The sequence below is a fragment of the Chanos chanos genome, chromosome 12 (genome assembly GCF_902362185.1).
Source record: "Chanos chanos chromosome 12, fChaCha1.1, whole genome shotgun sequence".
NCBI classification, from domain to species: Eukaryota; Metazoa; Chordata; class Actinopteri; order Gonorynchiformes; family Chanidae; genus Chanos; species Chanos chanos.
The window spans coordinates 8433631-8451209 of record NC_044506.1 but is presented as its reverse complement, the minus strand read 5'-3'; the positions used below and the strand labels follow the sequence as shown (position 1 = coordinate 8451209).

The following is a 17579-nucleotide window of genomic DNA, read 5'->3' as shown; positions in this document are numbered from 1 at the left end:
TTGAGCAACCGCTATTTTAAGGCTCTTCTCCATGACAATGAGCGGAAGAAATTTAAACACAAGTGTCATAGTAAACAGAAGTTTATGGTGCTTCATCAAGAAAACGAGTGTGAGACTTCCGTTGTTGTAAACGAGGAGAAAACTGAAGCACTGCCCTATCCGCTGGCAATTTGGAACGAGCCGGGAGGAATCTCAATTTGGGGACTTTTCGCTCGAGCGTGAGATTTGAAGAGAACAAGAAGCACGTGACAACTGCAAAACGATGACTGACTGGTCTGAACTTGTTCAGATCAATGATGTAAGGAAAAAAAAGTTTCCGCTTTGAGAAGCCTAGAGATTAGATCTACTTTATTTGTTTATTTGTACATATACATCCAAATGTAACACATATAACGAGTGTTTATGGTGTGAGTCGTGACACCATGTGTTTTGCTGCCATTTTAAACGGACGCTCGTTCGATCATTGTCGTTAAAGCTGTCACAATCGTCCGCTCACTGAAAGCACACCCGCTCCGCACGGTAAAGCACAGCGCATCTATTTTCCCACCGTGAGGAATGAAAAGAAAAAAAGACAAGGCGTACCGATTTCAAATTCCGATTAACGTTGTTCTGTATGATCAAAAGCACAGTGTGGCATCTTCTATGTTACACATATGCATTCTCTGTGATTTGGCATCACCTTTAGGAAAACAAACAAACACAAACTCCCCCCCCAGAAAACATGTTCACACGTACCGAGAACTGAATTGAAGATCACAGAACCGTGGTTTTCAGGTTTTGGTAAAAAACCGTTACACCTCTTTATATATATATATATATATTGTTTTTAACATTCCCTTCACTAACTTGCTTCACCTCTAAAGAGAAATAGTAAAATTGCACAGTGAGGTGGAGGGGAGGGGGCTCTGGTACCTTTCTGTACATTGTTCCAATACTCTTTTTACTCTGTGGGCTTTCTGAAGCTGGTAATATTGAGGAACTTTGGGCAAGCATTTAATGAGAATCATCCTTACCTCTGCAGAGGACAGAACAGAGACGGCAAACATTTGCGCAGGGGACAGCTGACAGAGGTAAGAACCGTTTTTGGTGGTCCAGTTACTACTGTCTGCCCCTACCAGCAGAGCTAGGATCAGTTTAATCCCAACCCGTTTCCTAGGCGTTACCCATTATAATCAAAATGTCATTACTGATCTCAGATCAGCAGTTAGGGGCATCACGTCTCTTCTCCCAATGTTGTGAACGATGTACTGTCAGTGTAGCGTCCGTCAGACGCTAATTTTAGCAGAGTAGCAACGCCTCGTCGTCGCTCGTTTCTGTCTTGGCCGTGGCCTCCAGGCACGCGTCCGGGATGCGCGCCGTGTGGACCATACCACAGTGTTCGCACGGTCCGTCTCTGCCGGCCGGTCGACCCCGGAGCGAGGCGGAAGAGGCCAGGTGGGGCCCGTAGACCCGCTCCACGCCGGGCTCCAGCAGAGGCCTGGAGCTCTCGCTGGAGTCACTGTCCAGCGAGGCAGCATCTGACACGGGGATGAGCAGCTCCACGTCATCCTCCTCCTCCCTGCGACTGCCCGCTGCTCCTCCACCGCCGCCTGCTCCTCCCGTGGCACCCGTCCCTGCGCTGCCGTGCTCCAGCTGCCGCAAGGGACTGTGGTTCTCCCCGCCGCTGCTGGCCCCTCCGCTGCCTCCTCCAGACCGGCCAAAGGAGAAACGGACCCAGCGAAGGCCGCGCGTGACCCGGCTCAGGGCGCTGCTAAGGTGGCTCCTGCTGGTCGGAGAAGAGGCCTGGCGCGGGGGCTCCGAGGTTCCGGTGCTTTCCGTGATGCTCTCGGCAATGCTGCCCTCCCTGCTGGCCAGGGGCGCTGAGGTGGTCGTCACGGAAACGATGGCTTCGACGGCAGTCGTGGGGGGAGTTTTTTGTGGCAGGGGTGCGACCAAGCCCCCCACGGCCCCCGGGACATCACGCCGGTGGTGGTGTTCGCTCTCTGTGTCAGTGTCGTCTGAGTCCAGTGGCAGAAGGCCGCGGTGAGAGCCGATCCGCTCCGGTTCTCGGACCGAACCGGTACTTCCGGTCCCCTCCTCGGCGTCCGAGGACACCAGCGCCAGAGAACCGGAGCGTCGGGAGCGGGTGAAGTTAAACAGCCGTCTCCAGATGTTTCCATGGCGACCAGACGTGGGGAGACGGATGGAAGTGAAACCCAGCTGGGAGCGCACAGCTAATCTCAGGTTCTCCAAAACTGAGGCCTGAAAAAAAAAAAAAAAAAGGCAACAGAGGATTACTGAGAGAACGCATTCTCATTCACCACCTGTAAATGTAATAGAGGAATAACAGACAGACATAAGGGAGTAAAAACACTTATTGACTTCGGATTCACCTTACAAGTCAGGCTAAGTCAAGGATTTCAGCTAAAGACCTCAGCATGAAGACATGAGGAAGGACCCAGCTCACCTGGTTGCCAGAGCAGACAGGGAAATCCTCCACTGGAGGGATTAGGCCTTGGGCTATCAGTTGTCCGTAGGAAGGAGGAGCCTCCCTTCTCAGGAGTTCAGCTTCAACCCTGGACAGCTGAGTCTCAAAAGACCTGAGGGAAAACAGAAGGAAGAAATTAAGCTAGCGTTCACACTCAAATGATGCAAATCTGCAGATTTCAAATGCTGAGGGTCAATTCAGTTTCAATCAACCAATCCAAGACCAGAATGAAACCTTGATTTAGTTACTGCAAGTTATACTTTAAGTTATACTTGTCGACAAATTACTTTCTATTTCATTCTGTTCCAATCATCAGCTCACTTTTTTGACCTTATATAACACTGTCAGCGGTTATGGGATGTATTCTTATGTTTCTATGGGATCTGACGTCCTGTGTTACCTGCGCTCGAACATGCGGAGGGAGTACAGCTTGCAGGTGCAGCCAAGGGCGATGACCAGCAGCAGACCGCAGATGAGGCTCCCAATGACCGCTGCCGTTATCACCCGCGTTGGCACGATGACCGGGCAGCTCTCCTCGTCGCTGCCATCCCCGCAATCGTCCTGGGCATCGCACACCCAGCTCTCAAACACGCAGCGGTTGTTCTTGCAGTGGAAGTTTCCGGGCTGGCAGAAGAAGCAGTTCTTCTCATCGGAGCCGTTGGGGCAGCGGTTCTGGTAGTTGCAGCGGTCGGAGCGCGGGTAACATGCGCCGTTACGGGAGCAGGGAAACTCGTCCTCTTGGCAGGAGCTGCAGTTGACTTCGTCACGGCCGTTTGGACAGTGCCAGTACCCGTCGCAGCGTTGCTGCTCCGTGTAACAGCCCCAGTTCCCCCCACACGGGATCTCCCACGGCAGGCAGAACCCGTCCACCTGGTAGGTCACGTTGAAACCTCGCGCGGCGTTGATTTTGTCCGCGTAGAAATGGACGCGTAGCTGACCCGAAGAGGAGACGACCGCCACGGGGGCTCTTGAGTCGAAGGCGGTCAGCACACGCAACAAACGCCTGGGGTTCTCCTCCAGACCGTCGTAAACCTTGACGTAATCCCCGTAGCCCGTACCGTCGAGCTTGAAGTCCATGAAACGCAGTATGACCTTGCGGTGGTCACCCGTATCGATAAGCCAGGTGCAGTTGCTGCCCGGAGGGTAGAAGTCGGGGTAGTTCGGCGAGTTGAAGGTGCCGTAGAAGTTGCGTAACCATTCGCCGCAGGTGGGAACGTCGCAGTCGATCTCGTCGCCCAGGTCCTGGCAGTCGATGCTCCCGTCGCATTTGAGCGACTCGGGGAGGCAGGTGTAGACGCGGGTGTAGCGGGAAAGGCAGGGGAACTGGTTGAAGGCACAGGGTTGGAAAGAGAAGAACGCTGAGGGGTTAGGCTGCACACACAGCTCTTCGTCTGAGTTGTCACCACATTCGTCCATGGTGTTGCACTTCCACGACTCGGGAATGCATTTCCCATTGGAGCAGTGGAACTGGTCTGAGTCACAGCTGATCTCCTCCGATTTTCCTACAGGTGACAAAAACCAAAACATACAAACAAACAGACAGTGTGTGGTTAGATCTGCAGATGGTGGCAGACCTATCATAGTCGTATCAAGTGAACCTGGACTTGTCTTATAAATCGTTGATCCATAACACTGCTTGTGAGAGACAAACTAAAATAAGTATCCCACTTGTTCAGAAACATAAAAGACAATAAAAGGTAAGAAAAATACTTTTGTTTGTAAAGTAAGCTCTGTATGCAGAGTACAAACAAAAGCTGCCCTGCAGCACATGATGATTAGGAGTGTCCCTAAAAAGCTTTTTCTCAAACCTTTCCCCTCTCTAAATGAATGGCTGCTCATGGACAGAACATCCACGGAACACTGGCTCAAGCTAATTATATGCCAAAGCAAAGCTCTGTACCATACACTGGTGAAGGCCATTCTGCGTTTCCAGAAACTACAATTCAGAAGAGACCAGTCCTTATTTCCCAAACACACTCATTATGGTTTATTTTAGCTCAGTATGTCAGACAGAGATCTGACTAAATTACACAGACGTAGAAGCTGTGTTAGACACGGAAAGAGACGAGAGAGAGGGCAGATAAGACAGACGAGAGGTGACAGGGATTCGTATTAGAGAGAGAGAGAGAGCGCGAGTAAAAGCGGGGACAGTGCATCACTGTGAGACGCCCATGTGACTGTGTCATCTCTGACTTAACGTCTATCAGGGATTTAAAAATAGCACAGATTTACCTGTTATGTAAGACAGCCTGAAGCCCTTCCCGGTCAAGCTGTCATCTGAGTGAAATTTGATCCAAACGTGGTCCTGAGAGGAGATGTAAGGGGCTGGGATGGACGAGCCACAGGCTCGATACCCGTCCAGGTTCTTGTAGGTACCGATGGAGAGCCAGTCCAGTCCACATCTGTGAGAACTCTGGATCTCAAAATCTTGAAAACTGTAAGGGGAAAAAAAAATCACAGAATCGCACAGTCAATTATTACATTTTGCTGAAATGAATGAATGAATGAATGAGTGTGTACCTGTGTGTGCGTGCGTGCATGTGTGTGTCTTTACCACCATCAGTATGGTTTGATGGATGTGACTCCATTCAAGGCAAATATCACAAAACAACTGCGACAAGTAATTACGCTGTAGACAATTTTAAGAGCATTTATCAAGTACAAAAACTGTAATCATGAATGATGCCCAAATGTGGTCATGTTAAGAATACTGTGTTTTCAGTTACACTTTGTCACGAATTCACATCCTGTGTGGGGAAAAAAAGAAACCCCCACAAAAGCTCTATTTCTGTGCTGGTAACCATGGAGACCATATTGGAACAGAGACGCAAGCAGGCTACTGTCAGTATGCTGTCTGGATCTACAACACATTATCAGCAGTGACAGAGCCGAAACACGCACAAAGGAGACCATCTGAGGTAGACTACTTTATACAACAAGGACATGAGCCCCTTCACTTTATCTACATCCACTAAAATGTAGTTATAATGACATTTAGATATGAATAAAAGAACACAAGCTCTCTGCATCCTTGAGAACATTTCTATAGGGTGCATGTAACCTTGAATCCATCTTGTACTAAAAGCAAATGCCCCGTAAGCTCAATTTTAAAACTGGATTTGAGGAACAGAATGGTCAAACTAAAACATTCCCTGTTAACTTGAGAGATTTCTCTTGTTGAATTTTATTCGCCAATCACATGCAGGGAGGACTTTACAGTACAGGACCAAAGTTTCAATTTTTTAAACTGTTGAAAAGTAATATGTTAACATCCTGAATCACACCAGCATCCAGGTTAAGATATTCTTCTACTCCAAAAAGCCTCTTTCACACTCAACTGACAAAGAGCAACAGTTGACGCGTACTGATTACTGAGGGGTGAGGGCTGTTTTACCTGATAGTGATAATCTCTCCTGGATTGGCCCTGATGTTCCAGCTGCAGTTGACTCGGGAGGGGTACTCAAAGGGCCAGCCTGGGCTTGTTATTACTCCGCTGGAAGCCCTGATCTGCTCTGCCACCTCACCACAAGCTGGAGACACACACACACACACACACACACACACACACGGTAGTTGTGTGAACACATATAAATGCTTTTCCAGTCTCAACTTCTTAACAGCAGACACTCTGTGTGAAATGACAGGCCGATTCAATAACATTAAAGGTGGGGGAAACCAAAACTATTTAGCTTGAAAGGGAAAAACAAAGTACATTTTAGCCCACAACATCTGACATAAGCCACAAGTCTCTCTTTCTTCTCTGAGGAGATGTGTGTTTAAACAGAATCCTGCCCATCTGGAAAGGGCAGAATTTTCTTTCAGGCCTATGGTTTGTGAGAGAAAGCATTCAGTTAGGGAAGCAAATAAGGCTAAATATAGATGAGACATGATTTTACCAGTCCCGGGGGAAGCTATTGATTTAACTAAAAAAAAAAAAAAAAACCCATCTCAGACAACCGATGCCTTTAACTCACCATTTGAAATTCCTGATACATAGACGTTGTTGTTGTTGTTGTGCTGTGAGCAGAATGCATTTTCTGCAAGGGAAAAGGAAAAAAAGAGAGATATTTTATTTCTTCCCAATCAGACCAACATGATTTGAATACAGGTACACGGAAGTGATGGGTTTCTAAGAGATTTGTGAGGCACTGCTGGAGCCAGAGCCAGTGGAGCAATGAAACCTTAAACCATCTGCTGTAACCCTAGTCAGGGTCTGATGCAGACGGTGAAATTTCATCCACACTGTAACACAAACAAGGGGCTCAACTTTAAGTGATTAAAAACAGAAACATTTACCCATGATGCGACTGACATAACCAATACACATAATACACGTCAAACTGTGCTCAACACACACACGCCGGCATGTGTGTGTGTGTGTGTGTGTGTGTGTGTGGGGACGAAAGTAACTTATTCACTATATAAATATAAATTAAAAAAATGATCCACTATCAGTAAACATCACTTTTTGTGAAATTAGAGTCCCTCAGGTCTTCAGGTGTTTTGTTACTGGTGCCCATGTAGGTCTGGGATAAAACGATTCTTCCAGTCTCCCAAACATTCCAACAAGCAGAACATGACAGGCAGAAACACACCTTACAGTACCTTCTAATTAACTCACCATGCACCGTGGCCTTTCTGTGGATATTTCTCGGGTGTGCCAGAGAAAGAACTACTCAAATGGAGCACATCAATATCCTTTTGTTGACAGTTCTACCGAAAGGCCACGAAGTTATTGACTTGGGAAGGCCTGCTCAACAGTAAAGCTTACTTCACTGCTGACTCAACACTGTGAAAACACTCTGGCCTAGTTATCTTCAATTACCAAGACGCTTCCAAACAGCACAATGTTTTATGCAACTGTATGAATTCCTCTGTATTGCAGCAGGTTACGTTTAGCGGTTATGACTTAGTAATAAAACAGTACAGACAATGTGTATAACATCACTGACCTTAAAAGCAAATCTAAGTACAATACGAAGCTATCTTTTTCAGCTATAGCAGCAACAGTTCATCAGTTTCACTGGTTATAAGTTGATTAAAACTTGCGAGGTGAACCGAGCTGATTAAGAGCTTGCTATTCATCGTATTCATGAGGCTGATCTTGTGCTGACGGATGATGGTTGAGTAGTAAACAGGGCATGTCTTTGCCAGGCAATCCATCTTCCCTCCGAGAAATTAGCAGTTTGTTCACACCTGCCCTTTTGTTGCGATTCCCCATGCTGCCTGAGTGTTGGCCAATCCCGTAAAGAAAGTGTCAGAAGGGTTTTCATGTGAGAAGGGTGCCTGAGGCTAAGAGAGTTTCGTTTCATGGATGCGAGTCTTGTTTAGGGTGACAGCCTGAGTAAAAATGCACCACACCAGGACACTTAAGGCAAGAACTATCGTGAACAATAGACTCTTACAAGTCATATGAGGCACTGAATGTCCACAGACTAAACAACAAATGTCACAGCTGTCACTTCAGCTGTGGCTTAAGAATGAAGGTTGCCAGTTGTTGGGTGGTAGCAGCTGGCGGTATACAGTCAAAGAATGTTGTGAAAAACAGTCTCAACACCCGCGCCATGCTACTCTACTGGCCACCCTGAGTGAATACCTACCCCCCCCCCCCAAAAAAAAACCCCAATGTGTACATTTACAATCCCTTCACCACTGAGACCAGCTGAGAGCTCAGTGAAGGAGCATATGTGCTTCTCAGTACATTTTCATAGCATATGCTACACGCGGTTCAATTATGCCCTTGCGGACAGATGGCAGTCAAAAAAGTCAGGGGAAGGACTTGAGCTTATGTCCTTGGATTTATTACAAGGTTTATGATGTACAACCATAACCAGATTTTAAACCAAGAGTTACTTATTTTGAGAGGTAATATTTGCTCCAAAGGTTCCAATGAAAAGCATCACGTTCAATGGCTTGAGATATCTTGGTGTTTGTGCTTGAATACATATAAACGCGGATTAAAAGCCCGAGAATAAACAACCACGATCTGCTCTAAAAACAATACAACTACAAGAGGACAATACAATATATAGTTTGAGTTTATTGAGACATCTTCGGGACTACACAGTTAACATGTGAAATTAAACTTAAACTAAATTAAACTAATAAAAACGCGTGAGGAAAATAAAATACATAGTAGAATTTCCTAATTTCCCGTAAATACTCGGCCACTGATTAAAATACTCTTGGTGATGTACAAACACCGCTAGTAGTATTGTGTCATTACTGTAAACAAAGGGGCCTTTGTCTTTCCAACTTGATAAACATGCGTATGTAAACGCTTCAACCACAATATACTTCTCGGGCTCTCACAAAACGTTTCAACTACCTCTCAAAGACACACACGAAATAAAAAGTTAACGTGCTATAGGCTACATTTTTTGGCAACTGAGCGATCACATTTCTCACAGAGAGTCGATGTATTCTGGCAGTCTTTGGACCATCGTGTACACATGATTAATAATACTACACTCATTTGTTTCAGCGACTATTCAGAGACATATTTCAAGTAACGTGTAGTCACAACTACAATCTTCGGCGGAAACAAAATCGCTCACAAAACTGAGAGGAGAAATCACTGTTATTTTACTGGACCCACACATAAACAATGAACTTACCGGTGAAAATCAGAAAGATGATGAAGAGTTGATATATCCTTAAGACGGTCTTCTTTGGGACCAAAGTGCAGGCCATAATAGCAAACGCTTTGCAGCTGAAATGATTTTTTTTTTTTTTTGCTAAACTCGTAGCTATGTTCTATTTCTTTCTAAAAGTTAACAGATGAACGAGGGTCCGTTAACGGTGAAGTTAGTTCATTTTCTAACAACAAAGTGAATTTATGCTCTAATCTAAAAACACACTAGCGCCTGAAAAGAAAAAAAAACTTTTTGGACGTTCTCAAAAGCCATATATAGTGTAAACTAAACACAGAGATAACCTTTATATTTGTGTTACTTATACGAGCAAGCGAACAACAAAGGATGAGTCGACTACTGAAGCTTATGGGTATCTCGTTAACGGAGCTTTTTTCTCGCTAACAGCTAGCTAACGACGACCTGCTCTATTGTTACTACTATCAGTTTCTCAATCAATGTTACTGATTAATTATATATTACTTGAGCTAACAACCCTCCATTGCGGCGACGGATGAGTTTAAATACCCATGTCATTACGTTTATCAATGAAAACACATCAGCTGTCTTACAAAGGGAGCTTAGCTGACCAGCTAACTCTCTATCTTGCTAGCTTGGGTTTTTCTTTGTGGTAAGGTACCGCTAGGCTAACTAATGTAGCTGCCTGGTCAAACCAATGCCATTAGCTGCGATCATACATGGCTGACCAGCTGGTATAAAAGTAGTTAGCAAGCGAGTAAGCCAGCTAACAGCAACCATATACACAAATCATTCACTCACGAATGCAGAAACTAGCTGGCATACTGGTTCGATTCAGCAATCAAGCCCGTTATTCTCTCCCAAGAAAAAGATGCTTCTTTCTTTCCGTTTTTTGTGAAGCCTCCACACACAGGCGCTGGAGAAGCTAAAGCTGTCTAGTACTATGAAATGTAAATTATTTAAATTTTAAACATACAAACATTTGCTACCTTCTATTTAAAGTTACATCTATTACATTCGGAACAGCATATCGATCTATCTAACAGCTAAATTCTAACCCAAACAAAGGGTAAAACATGAGCCCATAGATGCAGGGCCCCCGCAGCAGCGGTCGCAGCTGAAAATGAGATGGAGTGTTGTTACAGCCGGGTATCTCACCCCCAACAAATCCCTTCTCTCCCCCTTTTCTCATTCACAGGGGGGTGAGAGGTCGAACACGTCAGATTCGCCCACGGTACGGTCCGACCTATTTGGGAGAGAGGTAAAGGAAAATCGCAGAATAAATTATTTCTCAAATGATACGAGAATGAAATGTGAAAATCTTTTCATCCCCATAATACGATTTCGCTACATGATGGGGAGTGAGTATAGCTTAACGTTATGTAATATTTTAGGAGATCTTTTACATAACAACGCATCGGTTCAAACAAGTCGTGTTTAGTACACGAAGTACAAAAAAGGTTATAACTGACGCTTCGACTTTGCAAAACATAAATCATGAATGTGTTTTTCGGAGTCTCTTGCTCTGGGGGACGGAATGATAAATTATCAGTCTGACAAAATCTCTGAACAGGAGCTAATTGCTGGATTTTGAATGTTATTTTAGTTTATTAGCCGAACGACAGATGTTTTGGATCACTAAGATTAGTTAAAAGGAATCATACAACCAACTGACCAGCTACGATATCTCATCTTATAAAATTTGACGAAGTCTTGGTCTGAAAAAAAAAGAAGTCGGGATTTCTCCTTTGAAACTAAAATGCTCCTTCTGAAATTAACATAACCAAATGTGGTTAGACACAAACTGAGATACCTTTCTTTACAAAGACCTTTTGTTATGATAGAGCTGGTTGTTAAAAAGTACACGCATTCAGTTTTTAAGTCAACTGCTGAGGCGGGTGATTCAACAACCAACATCTGCCCCTTTTCAAACTCCCACTCAACACACCAGGGGGTCCTAGCAGGCCTCAACAATTCATTGAACGCTGATATTTGTGACCAGATGTGATGCTATCTGCGCATGCCCCGTTAGCTGGAAGTCAAGGGATGATGTTAAATTTAGTAGGGAAAAAGTCAAAGCAGGGAATAAACAAATGCCTCATGATCCATGGGATCCCCAAGGGTTGTTTTGTAAATCACTAAAAGCAGAAAGGATGAAATGTTATCACAAATTATAGCTTTTATATGTCTAAAGATTTTGCTTGGTTTGAAGAATATTAGTTTAATACAATCAAGACTAAAATAGTCTTAGTTTAAAATAGTCTTATGTTTATAATAAATGTACAATATACACATATAATGTTTATGATTCAGTGATGTAAATGTAATGTCTTCAAATGTGATAAGTAAAAACGATTCGATTTTCTCACAATTTGCTTTTTTTCCCTCTTTACGTTTCTTCACACATACCAAGCAAACATTTGATTGTCGTTTCTGAAACAATACAAAAAAACCCATCAGAATCAACATCAATCTGAAATATTGATCAAATTAGGGAAACTTTATCTATCTTTATATGTATTATATATCTAAGAGTTCAGAACAACTTCCATTTGCCATTTACAACAAAAAGTATTCTATGAAGTGCTGTTTGTTTTTGCCATTCTCGAGAACACGTAGACAAGGAGTGCATAAAGCACTAACAGTGTTTATAATCAGATGAACAGACATCTCCCTCGACAAGCGTTTCTCCGAGAGTCAAACAAGTTGAGTCCCTTTCGCTGTTGGCCCGCACATATTCACAGAATCACTGGAAGAGCAGAAGCCAGCTTTTTCTAAACTGTGGAGGATGGTGCAGAGAGGTCATGACATAGCACACAATCACTTAATACATGCAGGAGAAACACGACTGCAGGGAAGAATGACTCAGAACACAACAGAAACGGGTTGAACGTGGGCGTTGTGTAATGGCCATGCTCGGTTTAAAGGCAAATAGCCCGGTGTGTCTCCATAGAGGAGAATGTAAATCCCTCTCAGACAGCCTTGTGTGGTCATTACATTAATTCAGCTGGAGTAGTTGTCCACAACACGTTTGTTACTATGGGAATACATCACTCCTAAATTAACATTGAGAACTTCTCAGTTGTGCAAAAGCGGTATAAAATGAATGCTCTATATTTCTACATATCTGTCTCCAGATTTAGCACCTGGTGTAAATCCCTGTCAACCAAAGCATGAAGAAATACAGCCAACTCAAACCATGAAAAATCAAGAAAATATTTACACATCATATGTTCTCTTGGAAAAGTTTGTTTCTTTCAGTCGCCCCAATCTACCAAGTTCTCGGTATGCCTTTTTCCCTCTTGTCCTACTTTAGTTCTTTATTTACTATTGTTGTTGTTGTTTTTTTTAAAAATCTATGTATTCTTTCAATATGGTAAGAACTGAGGCTTTGTCTGTTAATTGCCACAAGGCTAAAAACTGTCTTTTGTGTGCTTTGGGATATTTGTGTACCAGCAGCGGTGGTTTGATGTGATTTTGTACCCAAATACATGACAGATCCAGGTGCTAGGTCTTACTAAATGCCCAGGCAGGTATAAATATAGCTGGTTGTCTAGGAGACAGCTGAAAATGCGAAGGTGAACGCAATCGATTGCATCATTTCCTGACACACAGTAGAGAACAATCCTTTAAAGGCACAGTGGAATAACTCATCTCCTCTTCTAAAAATATGATGGTTAAATTACTCTCCCTTCTAAGGAAGCAATACAGATCAATGTAGTGTTGTGCAAAGCATCCAGGTCTAAAGCAAAGGCAAAAATGTTACTGAACTTTGAAATAAACTGAGAGGACTTTGATATCACAAAACATAAAGATACATGGCAATTTATCCACTATGACAATTTGGTGAATTTGCGTATTCATGTATAAAACAATAACAACATGGTGTGTCAGGTGCTTTTATGGGGACGTTTAGTGCACCACGGGTATTCGGTTCAAGCTTTCATCTTAAACGTGGAATACCCTGCTCCTTCTTCACTTTAATACATGCCATGTAGAAACTGGTCTGGGATCTGCAGAGGCTTATGTGTGGTCTCTTGCCACAGCCCTTTACCCTAGTGAAGACTGCTACAGTCATATAGTCCAATACAATCATTATCATTGTCATTCACATCAGTATTGTACCTCTGTGGTGCTTTGGGATGAAGATGGAGAGACAGTAGAGATTTGTGAAGGGGACACAGATGGGCTATGACTATATATTGGTAATAAATAATTTAGCTTAAAAATGTATTTTTAATAAATGTAATACATTTTTAGTCATAAGCTGAAAGTGTGCATGTGTTTGAGTCTGAGTTTAAGTCAATCTTGCTTGCTCTGCAAAAAGAAAAGAAAAAAAAAAAGAAAAGAAAAGAAAAGAAAAACTAAAAAGGGGCATAATGAGGTACTCAGAAAACAAACAATAAAATAATGAGACCAATATAAACATTTCAGTGTCTTTAAAATATTCAAATGTAAAAGCGGTCATTCGGCTTTAAAAAGGATCAAACCTCTGAGAGAGTGCCCGTAGCCACAGTGACAGTCGTAAAGCGGTTAGTTTGACAGAATCGCTTTAGTGTTGGTGGGGCCTACTGCTACAACCTCAACTTTATGGCGTTTGGAGGTCATGTAGGGGGCGGTCAGAATTGAACATATCCATTATGAGTCGTACTACAACACTTTCTCCACTTGACTATAATGTTTGTGAGCCTTTCTGAGTTTTCTTCATTTTATGAGATTTATACTGATTTCCCTTTTCTGCCCGCTGTGTGCTGCTGGCCCCTTTGTCCAGCCCAGCATACAGCACAGTCATATATTAAAGATACGGTCTGACCAAGGAGCTGTAGATGTCTGAACATTTCTGAAGACGTCTGTCAGGAATTGTAGGCTCTTGGAAGCCTCTTCGGAAAGCCCGGTCAATGTGAGGGTCACTGCCGAGAGTGTCGTCTAAGTGATGGCTGAGGTGTGTTGAATTTGTTATCTGTTGAACTGTTTGTTTGCTTGGAAATGTTGACTTTCCCCCTATATTTATAGGTTGCAATGCCAAACTTTTTTTCATCGCTCTTCTTAATGGCTTGTACTCTGCCCGTCTTGGAAGTTACTTTGGATAAAATCATCTGCTAAATGAATAAATATGAATGCAAATGTAAATCACATACCTATATTTTTTTACCCACAACCTGCTGTTACTATTTTGTGTCACTAGATGGCAGTGTTGAGTGTAATTTCAGGCTCTCCAATCCCATAGAGCACTTGTCAGAAAACACCTTAATAGACATTACTTGATTGCTAGCTGAATGAAGTCATGTAGCCTCTCCACCCATCCAGACCCAGACCCAGACGTGATAAAGAGTGGGATAATCGGACGAGAGGACCGCAGAAGAATACCTGACAGACGCGAAAGGCATAGGACGCATGATATTTACACTTATCGCTGTATGATCGACACGGACATTTTCAGTGTTACCAGATAATGGTGAGAGTGTTTTTTTTTTTTTCATTAGGCGACACCATCCGTGAGTCCACGTACGTTTGTTCTAAAATGTCATTAAACTTTCACTTTCAGACTACAGGCAAGAAAAGATAAGCACTCAAGACGTTTTACATATTTCAAAATCTTTCGCCAAGGCCAGTGTTGTCAAAGCGTTCACAATAAATGACCTTTTTTGTTCATTTAAATACTTTTTTGAATAGAAGGAAATGTTTGAGGAAGTGGAACTGTGCAAGTACGATGTTATTTTATTATAATACCTCACATATGGGCTAGCATTCTGATTTGTAGATCCACAGACCTGAAAGATTAAACAGACCTGAAAGATTAAGCCAGACACACAGACACACACGGAGAAGTGATGGTATACATATATAGATATCAAAACAAAACAAAACAAAATGAAGAAACACGTCGTGTACACGTAAACAATAACTGAAGTGCACAAAATAAACCGCAGGGATATGAATAGGTTCTGAAAAACACTTTATGTATCTATGGTCTCTTCACCTCCTCTGATGCGTCAGAGTGCTTTAGTGAACTCTCTCTGGTAATAAACCCTATGAGAGATCAGCTTAAGACAGACTCCTGATAAGAACTGAAGGAAATCTCTCTCTCTCTCTCTCTCTCTCTCTCTCTCTCTCTCTCACTCGACTACTGACTTTGTAAAATGTCACTTCAGTCACATCTCAATGCTGGAGTGAAAGCGTTTGTAAAGGAGGTTAAAAATAGTAACACCAGATTACTGTAAATACAGACGAAAACATACTGACAGGATCAAGCCGAAGGAGCAGGTGGGGGCAGATTTTCAACACAACCTCAGATACCACAGAATTCGCAATGGTCGTTCATTTTTGAGGGACATAAACAACGCTTGTTTTCCAACATTACACAGGGTGTGATACCGAGAAACAAACAGTTTGAATTTTACATGGATTTACAGAAAAATTATTCTTCATTTGTGTCGATGTAAGTGGGCTCAATAAGAAGTGTAGCAGGGTTTTTTCTTTTTTTTTTTTGAACAGGCTGTTGCTGTCTGCAGCTGCAAAGCTGCTGTTTGCTGAAGCGATAATCATCACCTGCACTGATGAAAGCTTGTCAGCCTGGAGGACATCATTACTGGTGGTGACTGACAAGTGAGGAATCTTTTGAGATGTCATTTGGGAATGCATCTCCAGATGTTTTTTTTTTTTCCCCCACACTTTTCTCCTACCCATATTCTACTGGAGTGGTTTTTTTTTTGTTTGTTTGTTTGGTAACCACAAAAAGTCTTCAGAGCAAGCCGTGGACTGTGTTATAAATCGAGTGACGTGTCTCTTTTTTTGATGGAATCTTCAGTGTTGACAGCCATCTGTGCAAAATTTATGTCTTCTTGGAGCAAAGGAACAACGTAAAAAAAAAAAAAGTTGAGAATATATTTTTTGTAATGGTTTGACGAACTTGAACCAAAACCAAAAATAAGCACAAAGCATAACTGAATAACTGCCTGCGTGCCATCTGGATTTATGTAAAAATATCCAAGATGTCGTATCAGGTAGCAATCAACTAAACAAGGCTTAAATGATTTTAATGTAACCTAACATATGGAAGCATTTACTGCAACGGAATTCATTCATATAGAGCATCACAACAGAGGCTCTCGCTTCTTTGGTCTGACGTGACAGTGGAAGTCCAGGATAGAGTTGTATTTGTGCGTTTTCAATAGAAAAAATGAATAGATACATTAAAAAGAAAAGAGAGGGAGAGAATGATGTCTTTCAGTTCAAAATGACAAAACTACATTTACTTTCCTGTACAAAAAAAAAAAGTCACGCATCTATTCAAGTCAACCTTCTATTAAAGACCTGGAGAGTCTCGTACATCCGGTGTGTCACTAAAATGTGTAATCACTGAAGAAAATTAAACCGCCCCCCCAAAAAAAAAAAAAAAAAATCTGAAAGTATCTAATCAAAGTCTCACAGGACTGAGAGTTGGCATGTTCTCCATTGTTCCTTCCGATTTCATTCTCTGTCCCCTCCCCCGTAAATACAAATCATTTCTACACGAAGCAAATGAAGCCCTATCTCCGTGGGCAAGGTGTTACAGGGTCTGTCTAAACATGTATTTTCCTAAAGCCTTCAGATCAGGAAGGACGGGCCAGGACTCCGCAGTTATTATAGCAGAATACAGGGCAATGTCATTCTAATTATTCTCCCTATCTGCAGATATGCAAGGAATATAATCTGTTTTGGGTGAAATAGCCATTTCTGATCAGGGGTGCCTTCCGCAGAGCTGTTTAGGAATGCACAGCATTTTGATCTAATCACCACATCAAAATATTCATGACGCACAATGATATCTCACAGAGTCAGGCAGGCAGCCATTAACTGGGAATCATGGGTAATTTATTAACACTTATCTGGGCCAGTAAAGGGGCCTTTCACTCTGTTTGCCACGGTGGGAAGAGCAAAATAGTTTTACGCGATACAGAATGATTTATAACGGTCGGTTGTTATTTGCACAAGAAATTTAATTAAAATGTATGTCCCCCAATTTTGTCTGGAGATCTTCAGTCAAACAAATTCTCTAGAGGAGAGAATGCATCAAGCGGAGTCTTGATAAACTTATCTTTTCCTTTTTCTAAATGCACTCTCACAATGACAGGTGAATTCAAACATTGACCAAGACTTGTGATAATTTTCTGTCGCTACAAAAAAAAGGGTATGATTTTTAAATTAACATATCGTACGAGTCTTCCTTTTTTTCTGTTTTGCATTGGAAAATCCTCACTCGGCACCAATAATGCAAAGAGTATGTTAATGTACAGCAGAACTCTCTCTCTCTCTCTCTCTTTTGTCTTCTCTTAGCTGTTCAGTTAACTCAAACACCCTACAGCATAACACAGCTCCAAACCCTGATCTCACACTGGATAAGCACACAGAAAATCAATATAAACATTGTAAAGGTTAAATGATGTTATGTTTTCTGTTTGTCTGTTTCTGGTGTTACTGAGGGGATGGTCAAAGCCACTGACACCTGCTTGTTAAGGAAT

At 42.6% G+C, this 17579-nt stretch overlaps 1 protein-coding gene across 1 annotated transcript; it reads right to left on the bottom strand.

Moving 5' to 3' along the window:
* Window positions 1-870: 870 nt before the first annotated feature.
* Window positions 871-9160, bottom strand: lrp12 (low density lipoprotein receptor-related protein 12). The gene is made up of 7 exons (XM_030788460.1): window positions 9085-9160; window positions 6442-6504; window positions 5862-5997; window positions 4700-4902; window positions 2868-3969; window positions 2447-2579; window positions 871-2241 (listed from the first exon to the last, which is right to left on the bottom strand). The coding sequence occupies exons 1-7, from the start codon at window positions 9158-9160 to the stop codon at window positions 1279-1281; spliced, it is 2676 nt and encodes an 891-aa protein (XP_030644320.1). The 3' UTR covers window positions 871-1278.
* Between the last annotated feature and the right edge of the window lie 8419 nt (window positions 9161-17579).